Source organism: Anopheles merus, unplaced genomic scaffold, assembly GCF_017562075.2.
Source record: "Anopheles merus strain MAF unplaced genomic scaffold, AmerM5.1 LNR4000892, whole genome shotgun sequence".
In the NCBI taxonomy this organism is placed as follows: domain Eukaryota; kingdom Metazoa; phylum Arthropoda; class Insecta; order Diptera; family Culicidae; genus Anopheles; species Anopheles merus.
Window position 1 is genome coordinate 2,820 of NW_024428472.1, and position 24,711 is coordinate 27,530.

Consider the following 24,711-nt stretch of genomic DNA (forward strand, 5'->3'; position numbering starts at 1 on the left):
TTTCAATTTTGATTCGTGAGTTTGGGAGAGAATATTGATGCTGATCTGAACTAATAATTTTTGTAACTTTTATAACATTTATTTAAAATTACATTTAACCATTCCAAACTCGGCGTTAATTTTTTTTTCTTTCGTTTCTTTAAGGTATGGCGAAGAACAAAAAACAGAATGGAAAAGCAAAAACTCCCCCGATGGTGGCAGCGGCGGCCGTGAGCAGAAGGAAACGATCGGCAACGGACACGCGGAACAGAACGGGCTGAACGGACACGCGAGCTCGGAAGAGTCGGACCCGGCAGCTGCTGGCCCGAACGAGTCCGCGGACGATAAAAGCGCTGGCGTTGCCGGTGGCGGAGAGACCGAGCAGCAGCAGCAGCAGGAGGACGACGTGATGAGACTGATGCAGGAGACCGGCTTTACGGTGCAGGTGCTGTCGCCGGGCGTGGAGCCGCTCTCGATACAGGTGTCGAGCATGGAGCTGGTGCAGGAGATCCACCAGCTGCTGATGGACCGGGAGGACACGTGCCACCGGACGTGCTTCTCGCTGCAGCTCGACGGCCGCACGCTGGACAACTTTGCCGAGCTGAAGAACATCGACGGGCTGCAGGAGGGTTCCGTCATCCGGGTGGTCGAGGAGCCGTACACAATGCGCGAGGCGCGCATTCACGTGCGCCACGTGCGCGATCTGCTGAAATCGCTCGATCCGGCCGACGCGTACAACGGCGTCGACTGCAGCTCGCTCACCTTCCTGCACACCATCACGATGGGCGACATTATGGAGAAGAAAAAGACGCGCCAGGAGTCGGTCGACTGTACGCCGCCCGACTTTATCATGCCGGGGGCGCGGGAGCGTCCGCTGCTACCGCTGCAGCCGGGCACGGGCAAGAAGGGCACCCCGCAACCGCTCAAGGTGCTGACGACCTCGGCGTGGAACCCGCCGCCCGGGCCGCGCAAGCTGCACGGCGACCTGATGTACCTGTACGTGGTGACGATGGAGGACAAGCGGCTGCACATTAGCGCCTGCTCGCGCGGCTTCTACGTCAACCAGTCGACGGACGACGCGTTCAACCCGCAGCCGGCCAACCCGAGCTACCTCTCGCACTCGCTGATCGATCTGCTGTCGCAGATTTCCGCCACCTTCCGGCGCTGCTTCGCGCAGATGCAGAAGAAGCGCACCCAGCGGCATCCGTTCGAGCGCGTCGCCACGCCGTACCAGGTGTACACGTGGACGGCGCCCGCGCTCGAGCACACGATCGACGCGATCCGGGCGGAGGACACGTTCTCGTCCAAGCTCGGCTACGAGGAGCACATCCCCGGGCAGACGCGCGACTGGAACGAGGAGCTGCAAACGACGCGCGAGCTGCCGCGGGCGACGCTGCCCGAGCGGTTGCTGCGCGAGCGGGCCATCTTCAAGGTGCACAGCGATTTCGTGACGGCGGCGACGCGGGGCGCGATGGCCGTCATCGACGGGAACGTGATGCCGATCAATCCGGGCGAGGACGCGAAGACGCAGATGTTCATCTGGAACAACATCTTCTTCTCGCTCGGGTTCGACGTGCGGGACCACTACAAGGAGCTGGGCGGCGATGCGGCCGCGTTTGTGGCGCCGCGCAACGATCTGCACGGCGTGCGCGTGTACAGCGCGGTGGACGTGGAGGGGCTGTACACGCTCGGCACGGTGGTGATCGATTACCGCGGGTATCGCGTGACGGCCCAATCGATCATACCGGGCATTTTGGAGCGCGAGCAGGACCAGTCGGTCGTGTACGGGTCGATCGATTTCGGCAAAACCGTGCTGTCCCACCCGAAGTACCTGGAGCTGCTGAATGCGGCCGGCAAGCACCTGAAGATACTGCCGCACAGCGTGTACAACGACAAGGAGGAGGCGATCGAGCTGTGCTCGTCGGTGGAGTGCAAGGGCATCATCGGCAACGACGGGCGGCACTACATTCTCGATCTGCTGCGCACGTTCCCACCGGACGTGAACTTCCTGGCGCTGCCGGCGGAGGAGGAAGCGGTCGGCAAGGAGAGCCGGGCGATGGGCTTCCCGATCGAGCACCGGCACAAGCTGTGCTGTCTGCGGCAGGAGCTGTTGGAAGCGTTCGTGGAGAATCGGTATCTGATGTTCATGAAGCATGCGGCCGTCCAGCTGCAGCAGTGCGTTAAAATGAAGCAGGAGCAAAAGGCGGCTGCCGCCCAGAAAACGGAGGACGGTGGCAAACAGGCCGCCATCGAAGCAGCCGCCCCGGCAGAGGGTGATAAGGCGCCAGCAAAGGATGCAAAGGACGGCAAGGAGGCAGGCAAGGATGCGAAGGATGGTAAGGAGGAGGCATCGACAAAGGAAGCGGCGGCGGCTGCCGCACGCTCAGTACCGAAGCCAGACAGCGAGGATGCGAAGAAGCTGGTTGAGTCGCTGATCTCTAGCGACCAGAAGAACGAAAGCATGGAGGTGGTGAAGCGAGCGTGCGAAGCGGTCGGCTCGCTCAAGGAGTACGAGTTCAACATCCGCTTCAATCCGGACGTGTACTCGCCGGGCATACGGCACGTGGACGAGGAGCCGAACGCGGCCGGCTCGCTGCGCCGCCAGAAGCAGCTGGTAAAGGATGCGGCCGAGTTTCTGGTGAAGCACCAGATACCGAGCTTCGTGCACGAGTGTCTCGACCACACGTCCGCCCCGATGGACGGCGTCACGCTGACCGAGCTGCTGCACAACCGCGGCATTAACGTGCGCTACCTCGGCAAAGTGGTGGACCAGCTGGCCAAGATCAAGCAGCTCGAGTACCTGCACACGATCGCCGTGTCCGAGCTGATCGTGCGGGCGGCGAAGCACCTGTTCACCGCGTACCTGCAGCAGACGGACGTGATGAGCATGGCGGCCGCCATCAGCCACTTTTTGAACTGCTTCCTGACGGTGTCGACCGGTGGCTACCAGCCGGTGGCGAACGGTACCGGTGCCGACGGGGACGGCCAGCTGGCGGACGAGTTTGGACCGAAGGCCGGTGGCAAAAAGCAAACAAACAGAGCAAGCGGGGAGGAGGAGGTGGTGGAAAGGGTGCCGCGGGTGGTGGCCGTAAGGCCACCTTTTCCGTGCCCTCGTCCGACAACTGCGAATGGACGGCGCTGACGTCCAAGGCGCTGTGGGCGCAGATCCGCCAGGAGCTGAAGGCGTACTGGGACTTTGAGCTGACGGTAGAGCAGCCGGCAAAGGAGGGCAAGGAAAGCAAGGCAGCGGTGATCGACTCGATCGAGCCGCTGATCGGTGCGTTCAAGCTGCAGAAAATCTCGCTGCTGCGTTCGTTCTGCCTGAAGACGGGCGTGCAGATTCTGCTGCAGGAGTACGCGTTCGAGCAGCGCAACCGGCCCGCGTTCACCGATGCGGACATCGTGAACGTGTTCCCGGTGGTGAAGCACATCAATCCGCGCGCCTCCGACGCGTACAACTTCTACACGACCGGCCAGACGAAGATCCAGCAGGGCTACCTGCAGGACGGGTACGGGCTGATCAGCGAAGCGCTCAACCTGCTGAACAACGTGTACGGCGCGATGCATCCGGAGAATGCCCAGTGCCTGCGCATGCTGGCCCGGCTCAGCTACATTATGGGCGATCCGCAGGAAGCGCTCGCGATCCAGCAGCGTGCCGTGCTGATGAGCGAGCGCGTGAACGGGGTCGACCATCCGTACACGATTTCGGAATATGTAAGTCAAAAAGCGACACCGGTTGCGGTCATTTGAAGCTTATTTGTGCTAATTGTTGGATCTGCTCCGCTTTCAGGGACACCTTGCATTGTACTGCTTTGCCAACAGTCAAATCACCACCGCACTTAAGCTGCTGTACCGTGCCCGGTATCTGGCGACCATCGTGTGCGGCGAGAACCATCCCGACATTGCGCTGATGGATGTAAGTAAACATAAATGACGCATTATTTATTTCTTATTTTTCTTTCTACCACAATTCGACACACTTTCTCGACTCTGCGTCGAGACTTTGTTTTTACTGTGATCAGTTTTGCAAATTTCATGACATATTCATGAATAATTCCGACTGAAACAAAATCATATTAGCGTGACGACTCTTCTGTGATGATCAGAGGTGAGACTCATACAGTTGGTCTGACCATCACATGCTTGGTGATATTTTGTGCAACCAACTCTTGGTCTGTCACTTCGTCGTGACATTTTCTGTCGGTGATCATCACGATAGTCATTATAGTCACACGTCAAGTATATTCCAAGAATGCCGTGATTATCAACAACAGAGAATGTCGTGACCAGTGAGTGATCAAGAGTTGAGAGCTAAAGAAAATGTTATCAAGCATATGATTGGTCCACGAACTGTTTGAGTCTCACCTCTGATCATCTCCGTTGTGTATGTGAGCTACGTTTCGTTCAGTCATGAGTGTTGATGACTGAAACAGTGGCATTTGGCAGCACTGATCTTATCTTATTTTGGCTCAACAACCGATGTCGGTCAAGGCCTGCCTGTACCACTCTACTTGTGGGCCTGTGGGCAGCACTGATCACAGCCAGAAAAAGTCATTAATATGTTTGCGACGGCATTAAGCTCAGCTTGTCAGTCAGAGCATAGCGTTCAACTCAAGCATTCGCATGTTGCGTTCGACATGTCATGACGCAATTTCATTGAGTATCAGCAATGACCATCAAGCTACCACGGATATGGTCATTGTTTTCGTTGGTGAACATCACGTGATACTCATGACATTTTGCAGTACTGATAATACCGCAACGTCTTGCAACTGGCTAAGACAGATTCGGGAAGGGGTCCCGCGGTCTTGAGATAAAGTGTGAAACACCCTGTATCAATGAATAAATGACCAAAACCGATTCGTTTTTGGCCCTTGCAGAGCAACATCAGCTTGATCCTACACGCGGTCGGCGAGTACGAACTGTCGCTGCGCTTCCTGGAGCACGCACTCGCCCTCAACATTCGGTACTACGGCGAAAAGTCGCTCAAGGTGGCAGTTAGCTACCATCTAGTGGCGCGAACGCAAAGCTGCATGGGCGACTTCCGATCCGCGCTGGTCAACGAAAAGGAAACGTATGCCATCTACAAACAGCAGGTAAGTTTGTGTGGTTGTGCTACCGAAACGAGCAACTGTTGGATACACATTTACGCTAAATGTACGCTCCTTTACCACTACCACAGCTCGGTGAAAATCATGAAAAGACGCAGGAATCCTCCGAATGCCTTCGCCATCTGACGCAGCAGGCGGTCGTGCTGCAGAAGAAGATGAACTACGCCAACGGCAAGCTGCTGAGCACCGGTTGCCCCCGATTCACATTCAGCCACCCTCGATGGGCTCGGTGCTGGACATGCTGAATGCAATCAATGGCATCATTTTTGTACAAATTAGGTAAGCACAGGGGCTGTTTTTTCATTTGCACTTCAAAATTCAAACACGCACACTCTGGCTCTCTCTCTCGCTCTCTCGTTGCCAAACACAGTTCCAAAGAGATTGCCAACTTCAAGAACGAAATCGAAAAGCGCCAGAAGGAGGCGGGCGCCCAGTCGCAACAGCCCGGCGGTGGTCCGGTGCAAGCCAACCAGGAGGAAGTCGACCAGATGCTGATGGAAACGATGCAAAAGACGGCCGCCGGCATTCCGTTCGAGGAGCAGGATGGCGAGAAGAAGGACGGTGCGGCGGTAGAGAAGCAGCCCGCCGAGGTGACGTCGAGTTGAAGCCGATGCACCACGATGATGCGGTAACGGTCGCCGCTGCTGCAGCTGCGGTTTGCCTTGGGTCGCCAAAATGATTGGACAGCTGTGAAGGACGCCCGCGGCCGCGCAGAACACACACATACACAGTGGAAAGCCAGTTCACTAATGGAGAAGAATTTGTGGTAGAATAGTTTTCGATTTGGATACGTTTTACTGTCTTTGTTTTGGCGCCGCGCGGTAACAATACGAGTGCTAATACAATACGAGTTTTGGCCCCGCGCGGTGTTTAGTGCTAAGCAGCGTGTACGCTGTGCCTTTTCTTTTTCTTCTTCAATAGTAATAATACTACTTCTACCTTCGAATAGGGAAAGCACCGCACTAGCAAACCATACCATCCATCCCGCCCTCCTCCTTCAAATCCATTTCTCCATTCTCTCGTCTGTTGTAGTTTGTAGGCCAATTTAGTGTAGTAGTTTGTTTGTTTTTTTTTTTTGCTCGGCATATTAGTAGTTGCGTCGAGAGTTTTGACCGTTGCCCGAGTACTAAATCACTTCCACCAGGTGGTTATTATTGAAAGGTGGGGGCATGTGTTCTGCTCTTTTGCGGTCGATTGTAGGTTTAAAGCGTTGAGTTTCAACAGCCGTGTCTTTGTTTAAGTTTGTTTTTTCTTCTTTCCCCTACGCTTAAATATCTATGTAATCATGCCTTTTGCGTTGTGTAGAGAGAGAGAGAGAGAGGAGAGACAGAGCGAGGCAGTTGACGCTTATTACCGTCACAAAGATCGTAGGGGGTATACCTTACCCGAAATAACCGAGCAGGAGAAGGAAGAGCCCTCAATAGTGAAGAAACAGGGTGGGTAAGGCGTTAAACTTGCCAAGAAACAAATCCATGCATTAGTTCAATCATTGCGCAAAGCCAAACATACTACACTACAACACCCCGTGAGTTCCTTTTAACGCTTGCGCGAGAGTGAGAAAAGAGATGCATTAAAGCAAAGTAAGTGCAATATGAAAAGAAAAAAATGGGAAAATCGTACAGAGTGCACGCAAACGGTAAACCCCGCCATCAGAAAAATAAATAGTCAATAAGCGAGCGCAGCAAGCCTAGAACACGTGGTCGCTTGCGACACAGCACACGCGCACGCAAGCGCAAAACGATGTGTTCCGCTCTAGTCAGCGTCCACTATACGACCAAAAGAATCAAACAAAAAGTTAGTTCAAAATTAATTTGACGCCTTCTAATACAAAGGCACGAGGCACACCAGTGCATATCTACATTCTTTTTGGTGCCCTTTTTTTTTGAAGCTTTTTAGGCCTAATATTGAGGCAAAATGATGGTGCCCTCTCTTCGTTTTAGTACGCACAAGCTAGGTAAGGAAGCGATTTTCTTTGCGCAAACAAACCCATACCCATACAAGCTTCTCCTACTAATCTATTTGCTATTGGATGCTTTTGGATTACGTTACGGTTAGAGCATAGAAGAGTGGCAGATGATGAAAAAACACCTCAAAACACAAACATCACCTTAACCAGTAGGAGTTTGAACGCGAATCACATTGAAATAAATGCATCAATCAAACGGGGGCGCGCACTTACCCTTAACCACCTCACGACTCTGCAAGAAAGCATCGAGACCGCAGAGTGTAGAAGATAATCTTGATCTGTGGCGATGTTTCGGCGGAATTAGAAGGATACTCTAGCATTAAGCAGCACTTGCACCCCAGCACGCACTATCCTATTTAGCTAGGCTGTCGTTGCGCAGCCCGGGAGTTTAGTGTGTCGAGAATCGAAGATAATCGAAAGGGGAAGGAATTCACTATTGGAATTGAAGAACATGCCTCCTTGCTCAGTTGCAGGGTACAGTCGTCAACTCGCACGGCTTAACAACAGGCCCGTGTCCAGGGCCCAATCCGTCATACAGGACCGTCTCCCCGTAGCAAGGACTGACTTAGCCGGCTGCGTGGTACTCAATAAGTCCCGGAAGCCTGTATAAGCTGGCATGATCGCGTAGATCGGACAAAAAAGACAATAGACGCGCCAACCCGTGAAGCAAGCATAACTACGTCGTGGAACAATCTCTCCTCACAACATACCGTTGCGCAGTGTATGGCTAACACTGCGAACGACACACGCTGCCAAACGAAGTGAAGTAAAGTAGGAAAGACCATTACAAATATTGTTGGTGTGTAGCTTAGGTAACAGTCGGATTGATGAACCAATGCTTCGTTTCACAGATCCGGAATAATATGCCTCGAATCGATGCGCGTACCATTCAAACGGACACATACGGACACACTTACCGGCAAAAGAGGAGTCACGGTTTAGGGGAGAACAAAAAAAAAACAGGAACGGTTAGAGAATATCGAACGGGCGCGAGACAGTGGTGCTCCTTTTACTTTTACTAAACCGGAAGCCGCAGGAGGGTTTAACGCATATTGAACGGCGAAAGGGAAGATCGAACAAACAGAAACAGAAATAAACTTATCAAAGTAGAGTTCCAGAAATGAGTGTTTATTTGCTATCTTTTTTAATGCTTTATCTACATTTAAATTTTTTTTTATAAAGGGCACATGAACTTATTTTTCAAAATTTCATAAATATTTTTTAAATATTTTCCCTCGATGTCCCTTATCTCTACGACCGGCATACCCGGGTATCCCATACACTTTGTATGGGAAATGATAGCTTTTAATTTTAAAACTAATCAATTTTGATGTAATGAATTTAGCGTTTTGTTCAATTTTCTTTATTTTTACTTTTCCAAATCGGTCTGCTCTCAAAATGGGCGCCAAACAGAATGGTCGTTCACGCCACGGAATTCTGACAGCTCTTGATGACAGCTCGTACTCTGCGTACGAGCCACGCGAACTGCACAGTGGGCTGCTACAGTACTCCCCTTCCAGACTAGGATACGTACTGTTGAAGATGGGTAGGAAACACCACTCTTCGGCCTGAACGAGTGGTTCTAGTCGGTGGTAACTCAGAAGAACTGGTAGGTGGAGCAGGAACACTTGCAGAAGATTCTTGTAGGATGTGGGCTGGTTTGAGGCGGTCTATTGATATAGATACTGTACGACCTTTCACGTTGACCTTGAAGATTTTTTTCTGTTCGATCCATAACCTCATAAGGCCCTTCGTACGGTGGTGAAAGTGTTGGTCGTATGGAATCATTGCGAATAAAGACGAATTTACATGATTTTAGTTCGGTGGGAATAAAATATTCCGAGAACCATGCCATGAGGTTTGTCTGGGGCGTAATGATCGCATGGCATTTCGTAAATTAGCTACAAACTCAGCTTCATTTGTTGTTTCGCCAATATCGTTGAAAAATTCGGAGGGAATACGAAGTGTGGTACCATAAACCATCTCAGCTGGTGATGCTTTAATATCTTCTTTGTATGTTGTTCTTAAGCCAAGTAGTATCACTGCGAGATTTTCACACCAGTGTTCATTATCGTGGCAGAGAAGAGCTGCTTTAAATGTTCTATGGAATCTTTCGATGATTCCATTGCTTTGAGGATGGTATGCAGTTGTACGCAGGTGAGTTGAACCTAACAGGCGGTTTAATTCCAAGAAGAGTGATGACTCAAATTGTCTACCTTGATCAGAAGTAATATATTTCGGTACACCAAAACGCGCAATCCATCCCGAAACTAGAGCATCAGCTATTGTAGAAGCAGTCATGTCCGGAATAGGTAAAGCCTCTGGCCATCGAGTAAATCTATCGATTATAGTCAAGCAGTACCTATTTCCTCTGCTGATTGGAAAAGGACCAACTATGTCGATGTTAATATGGGAAAATCGATCGTCTGGAGAAGGGTATTGGGATAATGGTGATTGAGTATGCCTTGATATTTTTGAACGTTGGCATTGTATACAACTTCTCGCAAAGGCAATGCTATCTTTTCGAATATTTGGCCAAACGAATCTTTCGGTCATCAATTTGGCTGTGCTTCGTGTCCCAGGATGCGATAAATTATGTACCGCTCGCAGCGCAATATTTCGAAATGATGGTGTGACATACGGCCGAATACGATTAGTAGAGCAATCACAATATAATGTGTGTTACTGCCTGGAATCTCAATTAATTTTAATTGCAGCGACGATTCAGTTGTACCTTGCAATATCTTGCGGAGTTCCTCGTCATTTTTTGATCATTTGCCAGCGCAACAAAATCCATCGAAGGCAATGTGTGTATAGCTGATATGCGAGACAGCAGATCGGCGACGATATTTTCTGTACCATTTATGTGGCGTATGTCAGTAGTTATTTGGCCTATGAAATCTAGTTGACGGGCTTGCCGATCAGAAGCTTTGTCGAGTTTTTGGCGAAATGCATATATAATGGGTTATGATCAGTGTAAATATGACAGCTGCGCCCTTCCAGCATATACTTAAAGTGACGCACTGCCAAATATATTGCTGATAATTCTCGATCGTAAGTACTATACCGCAGCTGCGCTTTATCAAATTTTTTGGAAAGAATCCCAGGGGTTGAACGTTTCCCTCCACAATTTGATGTAATACAGCACCAGCGGCAATGTCTGAGGCATCAACCCAAAGAGAAAGCTCAGCAGATTTAGCAGGATGAGATAATAAGGTGGCTTGTGCGAGTTGTTGTTTACATTGATCGAAAGCTGCAAGAGTGTTGTCAGTCCAGGACAAAGGAGAGCAGTCGTTTCGTTTATTTCCCGGGATCATGTTCAATAATGGAATTTGAGCTTCAATGGCATGAGGAATGAACCTTCGATAAAAATTGATTATTGCCAGGAATCGTTTAAGTTCCTTTACTGTCGACGGAAGGTTAAAGTTTTGGATGGCTAGTACACGATCAGGTAATGGGCGAATTCCTTCAGCAGATACAGCGTGACCCAAAAAATTGAGCTTATCGCGACCAAATTCACATTTAGCTACATTAATGGTCAGATTGTGATCATTTAGTCTCTCAAACAACTGTCTCAGATGTTGTTTATGTTCATCGAGAGAATTGGACGCTACAAAAAGGTCGTCGACATAAGGAACACAAACTCTAAGCCACGCACAACTTCATGTATCAATCGCTGAAAGGTTTGAGCCGCGTTGCGCAAACCGAACGTCATGAATAAAAATTCGTACATTCCGAACGGCGTCGTAATAGCTGTTTTCGGAATATCATCCGGATGTATAGGAACTTGATGAAATGCTTTTTGTAGATCAATTTTAGAAAATATGCATTTACCTTGTAACATTGATGTAAAATCCTGGAGATACGGCAACGGATATCGGTCCGGAACAGTTTGAGCATTAAGAGCACGATAGTCTCCACATGGTCGCCATGTTCCATCTGCTTTCTTGACCATGTGGAGAGGGCTAGCCCAATTGCTGCTTGATGGACGACATATTCCCAATTTCATCAAAAGTTCGAATTCGTTACGGGCTGCTTCGAATTTTTCTGGTGAAAGTCTTCGAGGTCTAGCATATACAGGCTGGCCAGTCGTTTCAATTCTATGCATAACAGAAGACTTAGTTGTTGTACCCATAGGGGCGAGGTGTGTTATTTGTGGAAATTCAGTTAGTAAATCTACAAATGGCGACGCCGCGGAAAAAGTTTTCACCGAAATGTCAATATCTCTGGTAAGAAAACCACGTGACTCTAAATTGGTAGTGTTGTCTATGAGGCGGCCACGTTTTAAGTCAATAAGAAGATCAAACTTCCGTAAAAAATCTGCTCCGATGATACCCGTTGAGACATCAGCAATGAGAAACGACCACACAAATTCACGACGGAGGCCGAGGTTTACTTTCAGTAACACTTCACCGTATACTTCAATAGCAGTTCCATTAGCGGCGAACAATTGGATAGACGAAGGCTTTACTCTGGCTGATTTTAATCCTTTTGGAACGACGGAAACATCCGCTCCAGTATCGATAAGAAATTGCATATTAGTAGAACAATCTGCAATTTTCAGTCGACAGATTGTGGCTGCCGAGGAAAGTTCGCCATTTTCCTCCACAGCATCAGCAGAGTGGCGTCATTGCTGGCTGGAAGAAGGCCAATTACCTACAGAGCAAGGTGCGCGACATACTCTAGCATTACTTCCGTAAGTACGATGATACCAGCATGGCCCATTTGATGTGTCTCTAGCGCGATCAGCATCCGTACTACGTGCGCGAGAACGGGATCGACCTTGGGGTTATTAGGATGGATCTTGTCAAATCGTTTCGATAATGCGTCGATTGCCAATTTAAGATCCTGAATCTGTTGATCACTCGATGTTACATTGAGAGCAGTTGTAGTTGTTTCCTGACCGATAGAGCTAATATTTCGTAAGCTCATAGATTCGACAATAGCATCAGCTATAGTCGTCTTGTCAGCGGCATCACCACGCGAAGCAATTACTGCTGCTTGGGCATGAGCAGGAAGTCGAGCTGCCCATAAGTCTAGCAGCAAGGTGTCCCCTAGAGAATCGCCGGCAACTCGCTTCATCTCGTTAAAAAGATGGCTAGGCTTTAAATCTCCAAGGGGCATTTCAGACAACACACGATGCAAACGCCGCTGCTGGCTGTCAGCGAAATGTTCCGTCAACTTTGATTTGATATATGGGTATTTTCCACTAGTTGGAGTATTCTCGACAATTGTGCGAAGTTCACCAAGTTTCTGCGGGGGAACCTGGGCCATGACGATATTGTACCGTTGAGAGTCATGTTGGGCGGTGATTCCAGATGCAGCAAACCAAAACTCGAGGGACATAAATATGCGTCAATGTTGGTGTCGGCCATAACTGGTGGGTTAAGACGCGGGTAGCAATTGCTGCAACAGCCGCGGATGATGATGATGATGATGCTACACTTTCACCAGCATAAACATGCTGAGCACACGGTACAGTTGCGTTCTCGTTCTCCATTGTTTGAATTCGTTCGTAATTGTGAAAAATATTGACGGATCACGTCGGGGTCACCACTTTAGCGTTTGTTCAATTTTCTTTATTTTTACTTTTCCAAATCGGTCTGCTCTCAAAATGGGCGCCAAACAGAATGGTCGTTCACGCCACGGAATTCTGACAGCTCTTGATGACAGCTCGTACTCTGCGTACGAGCCACGCGAACTGCACAGTGGGCTGCTACATGAATATTAAAAGATGAAATTTGGTTAAACCATAAAGGCAATTAGTCTTATTTACTTTGTTGAAGAAATGGGAATTTTGATATTTCATTTACTATTTTTAAAATATTGAGAAAAACATTGAGACAACGGTTAAAAATAAGTATTTTCTAGAGAAAATAAATCTATTTACCGGTGGTGCTGTAATTGTGCTCATCACTGTTTATTGCATCGCAACTGTCTATATACACCTTGGTCGCCTCTTTGACAGCTGCGTTGAAAGCGTCGCCGCTAGTCGAAAAAAAAAACTATAAACAAAAACACAACCAGTTCGTGAACATTATTTCCGTGTTTTCCTCCCTTTTACCAACCAATACTCGCTACCGTCGATGGCTTTATTAGTTTTCATGTGAAAAGTGCTCGGAAAAGCTACGCGATGGCGATGCCCGTCGATATCAACCGCCTGAACGACGGCTGGCTGGAGCTGGAAAGTGATCCCGGTCTGTTCACGCTGCTGCTGGAGGATTTCGGCGTGAAGGGCGTGCAGGTGGAGGAGATCTACGACCTGCAAAAGAACCTCGAGGGCCAGGTGTACGGGTTTATCTTTCTGTTTCGCTGGATCGAGGAGCGGCGGGCCCGCCGGAAGATCGTGGAAACGACCGACATCTACGTGAAGGACGAGGATGCGGTGAACAACATCTTCTTCGCCCAGCAGGTGGTTCCGAACAGCTGTGCCACCCATGCGCTGCTGTCGGTGCTGCTGAACTGCTCCGACATCGATCTCGGCCAGACGCTCAGCCGGCTAAAGATGCACACGAAGGGCATGAGCCCGGAGAACAAGGGCTGGGCGATCGGGAACACGCCCGAGCTGGCCTGTGCGCACAATTCGCACGCGATGCCGCAGGCCCGCCGCCGGATGGATCGAAACTCGGGCGTCAGTACGGGACGGTTCACCGGGGAGGCGTTCCACTTCGTTTCGTTCGTGCCGATCGAGGGCCGGCTGTTCGAGCTGGATGGGCTGAAACCGTTCCCGATGGACCACGGGCCGTGGGCGGAGAAGGAAGCGTGGACGGACAAGTTTCGGCGGGTCATGTCGGACCGGCTCGGCATAACGACGGGCGAGCAGGACATTCGCTTCAACCTGATGGCGGTCGTGCCGGATCGGCGCATTGCCATTACGCACAAGCTGAAAATGCTGCGCACGAACCAAACGATCGTGTCGGCTGCGCTGGAGAAGCTGCTGAAATCGGAAAAGAAGGAAGCAACGAGCGCGGCAACGGCCGGCGGTTCGCGAACACTGAACGCGTCCGTCAAGAAGGAAGCGGACGAAACGACCCCGGTAAAGCTGTCCGACGAATACTCAGAGCTGCTAGCGATCAAGGAGGAAAAGCAACCGGATCAACCGTCGTCCTCGTCCTCGTCGGTGGCCGTCTCGAAGGAGCTCGAATCGTTCGTCTCCATGAACAGTTCGTCCGATTCGGTGGAAATCATCGGCGAGCCGGACATCAAACCGGAGCCGGACCACTCCTCACCGCCCTCGCCGCCCTCGTCGTTCATCGGGGCGGGCACGTTTTCGCCGAAAGATTTGCTGTCGCTGCTGAAGAACCTCGAATCGGAAATCGCCATCACCGAGCAGCACCTGTGCGACGAGAACGAGAAGCGCGACCGGTTCAAGCTGGACGACTGCCGGCGCACGCACAACTACGACGAGTTTATCTGCACGTTCCTGTCGATGCTGGCGCACCAGGGCGTGCTGGCCGAGCTGGTCTCGCAGGATCTGATCGCGACGCGGAAACCGAGCATGGGCGGCATCCAGAACAGCGCCAGCCGGGCGATCTCGCGCAGCTACAAGAAGGCGGCCACGAACGGCACGTCCCCGAAGGCGCCCGGGTCGAAGCGGCGCCGGGGCAGGGCCAAGTGTCGCAAGCGGAAGTAGTGGAAAAGCGGCAAGGGGGGGGGGGTGGCGATTTTATTTTACTCATCATTCACTTTTGATACTCTTCATCCAATAAATTCCACAATGTTACCCATAGCGAAAAGAAAGGGAATACGAAACTGAATTAGTATCATTTCCTTTCATAAGTTTCGATAATGAATTTACAGAATAATTCGTCTGGCCAAACCGCCAAAAATGAAATTTTGAAAAAGAGCAAAGCTTCAGTATAACTTTTTCACCGGGAAGCGACTTGACAGCTCTTCCTTCAATCAAAGTACAAGGTGGATTAAAATATCAGGTGGTGGATTAGGGCCTTTGGGGGCAGAGTGACCAGAAATACCGATTTATCTGTATTCCTACCGATTTTTGATATGCCTACCGATTCACAGATGAGCCCCCTAAAACTACCGATTTTTCATTTATCCTACCGAAAATCACAGATTTTTTCGTAATACTGACCAAAAGTCATATTACCATTTCCCAAATCACTTAATGTATTAAACTCTATATGGAAATCACTAGCAACCAGAACCAGAACTTCAACAGAGACAACTAAGGCCCGTGTCTGCACTTCATGAACTCGAACGCGCTGATAAAATTGTATATGCAATTTGACAGATAATGTAACCCGGCGCTCTAGCAGCAACAGAACACGACATCGAACATGAAAACTGTATAGGACTTCCCAAGCGCCACAGATTAAGCTTAAACGACTGGAAAATTGAATATCCATAGAAAAAAAAATGAAAGCTCCACAGCTTCATTGGTTTGATCAATAGATGGCGTATTACAACTCATCATTATATTGCTATCCTTTTCTTGCAATGTGTTTCGACAAGTTTCATCTTATCATGACCTATATAGCCTTCTAACTTTCTGAGCAAAAATCTATATGAATGGTCGTGTGGTCAGATACGTGAGTATCAACACCAACGACCATTACTCTAATCTCACTTGCTTCAGTGCTGGTGGTTTCTGTTGGAGTTTAGTATTTAAACAATCGTATCGCCGTTCTAGTTCTAGCGATGCATAACTTCAATGCGAAACCATACAAAAGTACAGAGGAAATGAGAAAGCTCTCCTCCAAGCGAGGAAGCTCCACAGGTTGGGTATCCCACAAACAGATGGCGCCACCAGCTTTTTTGCTATTTTTAGAATGCATGAGTCGTTTGCCGTCTGCTAAACGAAGTCTTTCTATATTCCGTTTAGGTAGAGAATTTGAGGCGTTTAGAAGGCGTTTAGTGGTCGTTTAGTGGATTTGTGGCACTTGGGTACGCTGGCTATCGTAGTTTTGGCTGAAGTCTAGCGTATTTTTTTGCGTATTTTTTGACACAAAACGACGCAAAAAACTACGCAGAAAACTGCTCGAATTTGCGCAGCGGGAGGCATGATAAAATTCTCTGAACGCCTTGATTTCTTCCGTCGCTTTGCGCAGCGGGCGCTATGAACCAAATCTAAACTATCTCCTTTAAATAAATGAAAGATGTTATTTTCTCGTGCTGTTCCTCATGGGACAGATTAGCTTCCATCTACGACAACCCCCCCCCCCCCCGCTCAACACTTCAAAGCCTACCGAAAACTACCGAAATAATCTTAAACTCCTACCGAAAACTACCGATAAAATTTTGATGCGCCTACCGAAAACCGCAAAAATAATCTGGCCACTCTGTTTGGGGGTCGCCAAGCTTAGCAAATAGAACAGATTTCTTTGTTATTATGTGCATTTTTGTGTGTCTATTGATTTTATCGAAAAAATGAGATATATTAACAAAAGATAAATTCACGGAATAAAACAAAATAACACACTTTAATCCATATTTTAATGTTTGATAAGAACTCGCAAAGTCCAAAATATATTTTAAAGAATATTTAATCGAAAAAATGGGTAGATAAATTATATGAACAAATTAATAAATGTAAACAATGTTTGAATCCTGGGGACCTTACGTCAAGTGACGAATTGTCAAAATGCACTAGAGTCCACCACCTGATATTTTTAAATCCACCTTGATCAAAGTAGCTGTCAAGCTTACCATTCTCTCTCTCTCTCTCTCTCCTCTCTCTCTCTCTCTCTCTCTCTCTCTCTCTCTCTCTCTCTCTCTATACACCTCGGCCAGCAATAACACACGAAATCGTTCTTTTCTCGGTGATTTGTTTTGATATCGTGCGAAGTCTTCGCGGAACACGGGACACAAAAAAGGCTCCCCGGAACGTCGGAAGCAGATAGTCGCGCACACACACACACCGTCCCGTTGCCAGTTGCTGAAGTTCCGGTTTTAACGCGCCATGGTAATGTTGCGCTCGGTGCTGTCCTCCGCCAAGCGCGTGCCGCTGATCAAGTTCCGCAAGGGTGGCCCGTTCCAGGAGGCGGCCAGCCATACGGCGGGCGGTGCAGCCGCCAACACAGCCGCTCCAGCGGTAAGTCCACGCCGAAAGAGCTGAGCTAATCCTGTGCAGATGGCAAAACAACGCCAACGGTGTTCCCACGGATGCTGCAGCACCAATGGTTGCTTTTCGTCCGGGCGAGCGTTCCGCACATTTTGTTCGGGTTACATAATTGTTTACAGTGTTCCATTGTGCAGTGTGTAATCATGCTGCTGCTGCTGCTGCTGCCACTGCCTGTGTTTGGCCAAAAACCGTGACTGATTCGCACACGCCTTTTGTTTATTTTTAGCACGCACGGTCGGTGTCGTCGGGCGAGGCGATTGAGGAATGGCAGCTGCCGGCACGCTACCGCAGGAAACCGATCGATGACGTCGAGATGGATTGCATTAACCGGGGCGGAGCACCAGCCTAAACCGCTGGTGGGGAGGGCACCGGGCCAGAGCGTAGGTGGTTCCGTCGTGCGTAATCTCCCCCACCCACCACTCTCCGGATGGTCCCGATGGCTTGGCGGCGTTGGGGCACATGCGTTCCCTAGTTAGTAAAGAGAAAAGAGAGAGAGAGAGAGAGAGAAAAGAGAGTAAAAAACACAAGGCGATAGCCGGACGGCAAGCGGAAGCAACAGTTATGCGTTAGTACAATTCGAAAAGTAATGTAAAAGGCAGTTTAATTTAAAAAAAAATCCGTCCTTTTTCTCTATTTTCACGCTTTTTCAGGGCTCTGGTGTAGTTTCTAAAAAGCAATGTACGTTACAAAACAAAACCCTATTCTGAATTGGAGCGGCACTCGAAATTGAAAACAGTGAGTTACAAAATTAACATCCGCAACTAATCAGCAGCAGAGGCGGTGAGGGAAGGTGCTTCGTGGTTTGATCTACAGGATGTGCAGCTCCAATCGGCACAACACAGGGCGTGCATGCAGGCTACTTTCGTGCTACAATAAATAATTCTATCTATATCAAGAATGGTGCTAACAGTAACACAACAAGCGTGTGTGTGTGTGTGTGTGCGTTCTGAGTGCTGCTGGTCGTCCGTGTCGACATCCGATATTGTATGGTTTCTTTAAAGATCGTCCTCACAGCGCCCTTTAAACTTCGTCGAGGAGGAGTGACGTTCAAGCGGTCTTGTCGGAAGCGTGCTTGCGCTGTGATTAAACCGACGGTTCGGTACTCGCTGCGGTTAATTAACGATCGTATTCAATTAAATTAACTATTCATTTAACGGACACCATTATGGCAGCCCTTCATCATGTTGGTTGTCCGGAGCGTGGCTGTTCGAAGCTATAGCGAGAAGCGGGAATAATCAATTATATGTTAAAGCTAACGAGCTTTAATAAGATTTAAGCAGCTGCCAAAAAAGCAGGACACCGGCGGCTCCGTTTGATGAAAGCACGTAACACCGCTTTTCAACCAGAGCGGGGTTGATTCCGCCTGAAGGGATAAGCTTGCTGTCGTCACCGTCTCGTTAGAAGTGCATCAACAAAGCAAACGCGTCGGTATGTATATAAAGCCACACGAGTGTGAATCGCGAACAGGATGCCATGAAAATGGAACCACTTTTTTTCTCCCCACTCTTAAAGCGAAATCACTACAAAGGCCGCCACTGGTCAAAACACGCCGCGTTCGCTCCATCCGACCGTTATGAAAATGTTTCACCCCAAAACATTCCATTCTCGTTTCGGTCGCAGGGGTGGGGGGGGGGGGAGGCCAAGCCCAGTGCATGGCATGCATGCACTTCTTGCTTGCTGCCTGCACGAGAACCGAAAATGCGTGTGATAAAGGCATTTTATTAAAATTTCCCTTTTTCGAGGGAAAACGCGCAAGCCCCAGGTCTCAATCCCCCGCCTGTGCAGCCCGTTCCGTGCGTGACAGGGAGGAAAGGGATAGGGTCCTGTGCGTGTGAACCCAATGTTTCCGATAATGACTTTTTGGCTTTCAAATTTCGTCCTGTTCCTGCTGCGGCCTGCCGCCTGGCCCTGTTCGTTGATCCGTCCTTTTGCTGAAGCCGTGTGTGCGTTTCACGCAGCCGGGGAAATATGCACGGGCCAGATAGTTTTGCCACATTCGTTTAATTTTTATCGTTATTTATCGCTCCGCGAAGGCTCGCCGGGTTTAGCCAATAGCACCCTTGGACAACATTTGAGGGTGGTGGGGAAAAACGTGTTTTTCTAGCATAATAATGAACGTGCAGCTGGTTTAAAGTGAGCGCTAGAGAGAGAGAGAGAGTAATAGGATTGATCTTATTTATTTAAAAGGCTTTTCGTACTATAGCATAAAGCTTTACCCAAATCAGCCCCCACCAATGGTAATGGTGCTTTGGAGTAAGTAATTGTTTGATCACAAACGCAATTATTTGCTAGAAATAATCCCGCGGGCAAAGCGCCATTTGGCACACCGCAGGCCAACGCGCGTGGAGCTGGATGGAAAATTGTGGTCATTTTCATTTGGGTGCTGGTGGCCGTGTTGTAATGCATCTAAGATTGAGAAAATTGATGGTTTAGCTGAAATTACGCGAATGAAGCATCGTTTACGATCATCGAGCATGTCACGTGATGATGCGCCGGGGCACACTTTTGCTGCACGAGATTACAACTTATGGGGCGGCTAAATTACATAATTTGGCTATATGTGTGGCCGAAATTCCACTAATACACTTATTCTGACCTATCTTTATAATTACGTTTTATTTCGATAGTGATTTCAGTGTGCAGAGAAACGGAGTCCAGCAGCCCAGTAATGGCCTAAAACGATGAGCTGAAATCACGCATATCGAATCTATATTGAGTTATTCATCTTCTAAAAAGTACTTGGAACGTAAGCTTAGATCCTTGCCGCAAGTAAACATGGAGATAAATAAGTAATGAATATTAATTTAAACGAATTTAACCGTATATCGTCTTCTCACATCGATGCGGATATTCTGCGGCTAAGCGAGTACAGATAATCAGACCAGTATCTAAAACAATCATGCAAAAAAAAAAAAACAATTTTCGGAACTAGTTTTCTAAACCTAATTCATTTAGTTGGCACAAAAAAAAAGCAAATACAGCCTTTTGATAGCTGCTAATGACTAATAATATGAATAACTCATAATCGTAGCACTACATCGGCCATCCGGTCGTACTCATATAATTCGTATCATTATGTTTAATGTACTATGTTTTTCAAGATGTTTAAATATATCGGGCTGATTTTCTGCAGAAGCATTCATTTAGCTCATCATTGAAATTAAGTTAAATAAGTAGTATTTCAGCAGGTGATTCAAAAGCCCCAAAGTCCCCAAAAATGGGATAAAATATGAGGAGTCCGACTTTAGGGTGTCACCACTAAGCAACTATTAAAACAGATGCTACATGCCATAATGGCGTTTATCCAACCAAAGAATCCACTACCAGTAAATTACTACACTCTTCGTTAATTGAACTTCAATGACTGAATGTTGAAACCAGATCAGATTGAAGCAGTGAAATGGACCTAAACATGAATTTGAACCAGCTGAGTAATTGTTTGAGTTATATTGTTCTAGTTGTTTCTTTATTGGTGTATCTTTGTTTATTTATCTGCCCGTCTCCTTTATTGTTCGGATAAACTTATTTTTTTTTCTTTTTTTCTTTTATTTGATCATTAATTTTAAATTCTGGTAAGCAACATTGTTAAAGTTTGTTTGATACTATGTTAAAATGTTCTATGCTATGTTGTTTTTGCTTGATTTTTTCAGATGACTCAGTATGCTAAACTAAATAAATATTTTTTGTTGTTTTTTTTTTCTTTATTTATTATAAGCTTTTGTTTGATCTGATGTTTAGATACAACAAAAGTTTACATGTTTTGATTCGATTTTTCTTTGGAAAATCGAATATTTACTTAAATTGAATATTAATTCTTGTTAAAGGATTACAGTTGATTATCTAAACAGTGAATAAAAAAAAATAAAATCGAATGTTTTTGTGATAATTGAAATAAGATAAATCGTTTTCATCTACCAGCTACTCTATCTAAAGTGATATAAACGGAAAAAAGAGTTATTACTTATATAAAGAAGAAAAATCTCAAGTTATTGATTTGTATTTAGTTTATCTTCTTCTTCTTTGGCTCAACAACCATCAACCATATGCTGTAATATTTTTAAATTAATTAGATAAAACCGGTTGTCAGCTTAACACTGTTTAAACGATTAGCAATTGTAATTGAAAGGTAGAGTGAAATTACATTTAACTTTAAGCGACTTTTAACCATCGGTTTTAAACTCCCGTCACAAATGCATACAAATGCATACAAATGCACAAAGAGTACCTAAAATTCGATCAACCGAGAACAGTGCCGAACAGTGGCCCACAACCTCAAAAACACCAAAACTCCCGTGCACAGTGCCTCTGTGTATGTGAGAGTTAGCAACGTTTTAACAATCGTTTGTCGCCGTATTGATCCCCCGCCTTGTCCTGCCTGTCCCCCTTTCATGCGCGTAAATGCATTTATGCACACCGCCGTGGTGTGCACTTCAACTATAGCAACAACTGGTTCGGCCCATACACACACATGCACACACCCGAACGAACGACTCGTGCGGGTGCAAATTATTAATCGTTATTATTTGCAATTGTACTGTCGCCGTGTGTCGTGTTGAACGTTCGCGTTGTCCCCCAAGTTTCCCTCTTTGCGCAGGAGGGAAGTCCGTGCGAGGTGCGTGCTGAAGCGGCAAACCGAAACGCGACTTTGGGGAGGAACCCTGTCCCCTCGCGCCTGGTTCTTCGACTGGCGGGGCCATAATTATAATACCTTATCTGTGCTTTTGTATCGTTAAAACCGATTTCCCTCCGTTGTCCCCCGGTTGTGGGTTGCAGTCGGTAGTGAAGAGTGAAAAGGAAACAAGACAATAACAACAAAACCCAAAAAATGCATCCTTTTTTTGCATGATTCATGATTCATTTCAAGCATTCAAGTTGCATCGTCGGTAAAGGGCAAGAGGATGACGTTAACGTTATTAATAATAATAATGCCAATAATGATAATTTTGACAACATAGCGGCAGCAGTCCCCTTGATTTTTTGGACTGCTTCCGACGGCGAAAAGTGTGTTCCCTTTCCCCATCGATGAATTGGTACACGAGCGGCCCCGACCCAACATATCCATCATTCATGGCGTGCGCCATGGTTCCGTTCAAGTAGGGAAAAAAGTGGTTAAAAACTAGCAAAAAAAAAGGAAAGAATCGTAACCCTCAACCAACTACACGCTAAAGTGGGCGAAAAGGGTGTTTTTTTTTGGGCTGTTTAATTTCGAATATTATGCCCAAAAAGCACCTCCCAATACAGGGGAAGGCGACATGAATGTGTCGAATTTTACGCTTTATTTCCGACCGTTTTGGCTGGCGATGTGTGTATGTGTGTGTGTCCCCAACTGCCATATGTGCTCCAGGTGGACGGAATTGGCAGGAGGGAAGCATAATGTTGCCCGCACTATACGGAACGGGGAACGCTCGCGCAAAAGGGCCACCCCGTCATGTTTATAAATAGTTAATTAATTAATGATATTCGGATAAATGTTGATAATTAAGTAGCATTCTTAATGAAGCGATAATCACACGTGACACACGTGTTTTTTTTTGCCGTAGTGCCGTCTGGGCGTGTAGAAGTGAGGGGTAGTGTGGGGCCCGGGAGGCGAGCGGGATGATGGATATGTATAAATCATAAATAGTGAGGCACGGTTGGGCACCAGCAAAAATATTACAGTGCTTTGCGTAGGGTTCAATTTAAGGAGGAGCGAATGCGATCTACAGCACTAAGTTTGTGATTTTGGTATTTTGTTTGTGAACGTATGTGAAGACTTAGAAGATTGAAACCCTGACATCCCGTGAGCTATTTTCTGTGTTAATATAATGTTATTATGATACAATTGAACTCCTCTGCTAAGAAAAACTAAAAAAAACGCCTAAAATTATGCAACCTATGTAGCTAAAATAGCTTCTTACGAAAAAACGCCTAAATTTATGCAACCTGTGTTGCTAAAAGAGCTTCTTACGAAAAACGCCTAAATTCATGCAACGCGCTACACAAAATCTTTTAGCTTGGATGCTCTTAGTTGGCACAATGGTCTCAAACTCACTGCCACCACTGTACGTTGCGATGCTGCGCTACCTGAAATGCAATATTTCATTTAATGAATAACTACCAATAGTAGAGCGCACAAAGAGAAAGAGAGAGAGAGAGAGAGAGGGAAAACACCCACAACGTCACACCAATATGGCGCAAATCGGAATCTAAACCAGGCATAATGCGGCCACCTTTCATGCCGCACTGCCCTCTGGTGTGCGTGTGTTTGTGTGTGTGTGAGTACAATCCTTTATGTTATGAGTGCATTTCTTGCAGCGTCGAAAATCGATTGATTTTTATTTTGCAGCTGCTTGTAGCTGGAGTTGTTGGTTTGGGATGGGATGGACTGTAGGCCCTTCGACTGTTTACTGTTTGTAAAACGCGTGGCTTGTGCGTGAACAGGGATTCAGCAGGTTGTGGGTTTTACCATTGCAACAAAGGGAAGAGTTTTTCTTTATGGCTGATGGTGGCTATGGCTATGATGGCTCTTTCGTTTCCACGTAGAGTTGAATGATTTCTTCACGATGCGACTACAAAATGATCACCCGGAGAAATTAAATGCATACATAGGCGGACTAATAATTATTAACACTTTGACCGCCGGCATGACGTCACAGTTTTTGAGCGAGCAGGTAGCGCATGGCAAGAGAGCGATGAGAGCGACACTTTCTCGTGCCATCGTTATCACTCTTTTGTTTCATTGCGTTAAGCGGTGTAGCACATGTCGTTCTCGTTCTCTCTTTCCTACCTCATTCGTTATCAAGAGAATCACTGAGCGTCAGATGCAAAGCTGAACGGTGAGCAAAACCGTCATGCGAATTTATATGACACGGCGCTTAAAGTGTTAAAAGCGGTGTTTAGGATTGAAATGCGCCCAAAATATAGGCAATTTAGTTTACATCTGAGTTAAGCAACAAAGCAGCGCCATCTTGAGCCGATGAAACAACTATTCCACACTTAACAGCAGCCCATCTACATGGTTAGTCACGCGAGCCATGGGGTCAAAGGGCTATCTAATCTATTAGCTAATAATTAGGAAGCATTTGTATGTAAACAGAAAAAAGCAGATTTTGGAGCTGAGTTACTATAATTTCATATCTTCATATCACGCAATCCTACGCAAATGAATACTTCGTTTTCTTATAAATAATATGAATCTAAGACGAACATATAAAGCTTGCTTGCATAAGTATTTCTAAAAAAGAATGTCAATACTCATGCTATGTGAGAACTCAAAATTGATTCATTTTTTTTTAATTTCAAAAATTTCCATTTCAGTTTTGATTGCAAAATGACTATTTTTATTGAAATAATTATGATGATTAAAAAATAATTTAACTATTTAATAAAAAGTACCTTAAAAGTGTCTTAAAATCGCTTAACTAAAACCAGCTAACTGCATTGCATACTTTCAGGAGGGTGCGTGTAGCTGAACCCATTTATGTATGCAATCCGCATCACATCACTATCGCATTAGAAGCCGAGCAGCTTCACGTCTCACTTTCAGCTTTAAAGCAGCTTTGTAAGCAGCAGGCCGTGCTGCTGTTTGTATCATG

The 24,711-nt window shown here is 47.1% G+C and overlaps 3 protein-coding genes across 3 annotated transcripts; all 3 read left to right on the forward strand.

Moving 5' to 3' along the window:
- The first annotated feature begins 208 nt into the window (after positions 1-208).
- Positions 209-5,769, forward strand: LOC121603166 (clustered mitochondria protein homolog). Its single transcript, XM_041931875.1, is given in 7 exon segments — positions 209-2,948; positions 2,993-3,693; positions 3,770-3,895; positions 4,860-5,075; positions 5,162-5,278; positions 5,281-5,369; positions 5,461-5,769. Coding segments are annotated over 7 exon segments (4,044 nt in total). The 5' UTR covers positions 209-388; the 3' UTR covers positions 5,696-5,769.
- Positions 5,770-13,022: 7,253 nt separating this feature from the next.
- LOC121603167 (ubiquitin carboxyl-terminal hydrolase calypso-like) lies at positions 13,023-14,801 on the forward strand. The gene has a single exon (XM_041931876.1). It carries the CDS (start codon positions 13,190-13,192, stop codon positions 14,687-14,689), a length of 1,500 nt encoding a protein of 499 aa, XP_041787810.1. The 5' UTR covers positions 13,023-13,189; the 3' UTR covers positions 14,690-14,801.
- A 1,975-nt stretch (positions 14,802-16,776) lies between these two features.
- On the forward strand, positions 16,777-17,652 carry LOC121603168. Its single transcript, XM_041931877.1, has 2 exons — positions 16,777-17,107; positions 17,364-17,652. The coding sequence occupies exons 1-2, from the start codon at positions 16,976-16,978 to the stop codon at positions 17,484-17,486; spliced, it is 255 nt and encodes an 84-aa protein (XP_041787811.1). The 5' UTR covers positions 16,777-16,975; the 3' UTR covers positions 17,487-17,652.
- The last annotated feature ends 7,059 nt before the right edge of the window (positions 17,653-24,711 follow it).

Excerpts from the sequence above, each read along its gene's own strand:
- LOC121603167 (XM_041931876.1), top strand. The coding sequence starts at position 13,190 with ATGGCGATGCCCGTCGATATCAACCGCCTGAACGACGGCTGGCTGGAG.
- LOC121603168 (XM_041931877.1), top strand. The coding sequence starts at position 16,976 with ATGGTAATGTTGCGCTCGGTGCTGTCCTCCGCCAAGCGCGTGCCGCTG. Across the intron at positions 17,108-17,363 it reads CCAACACAGCCGCTCCAGCG|CACGCACGGTCGGTGTCGTC; the intron begins GTAAGTCCACGC and ends GTTTATTTTTAG.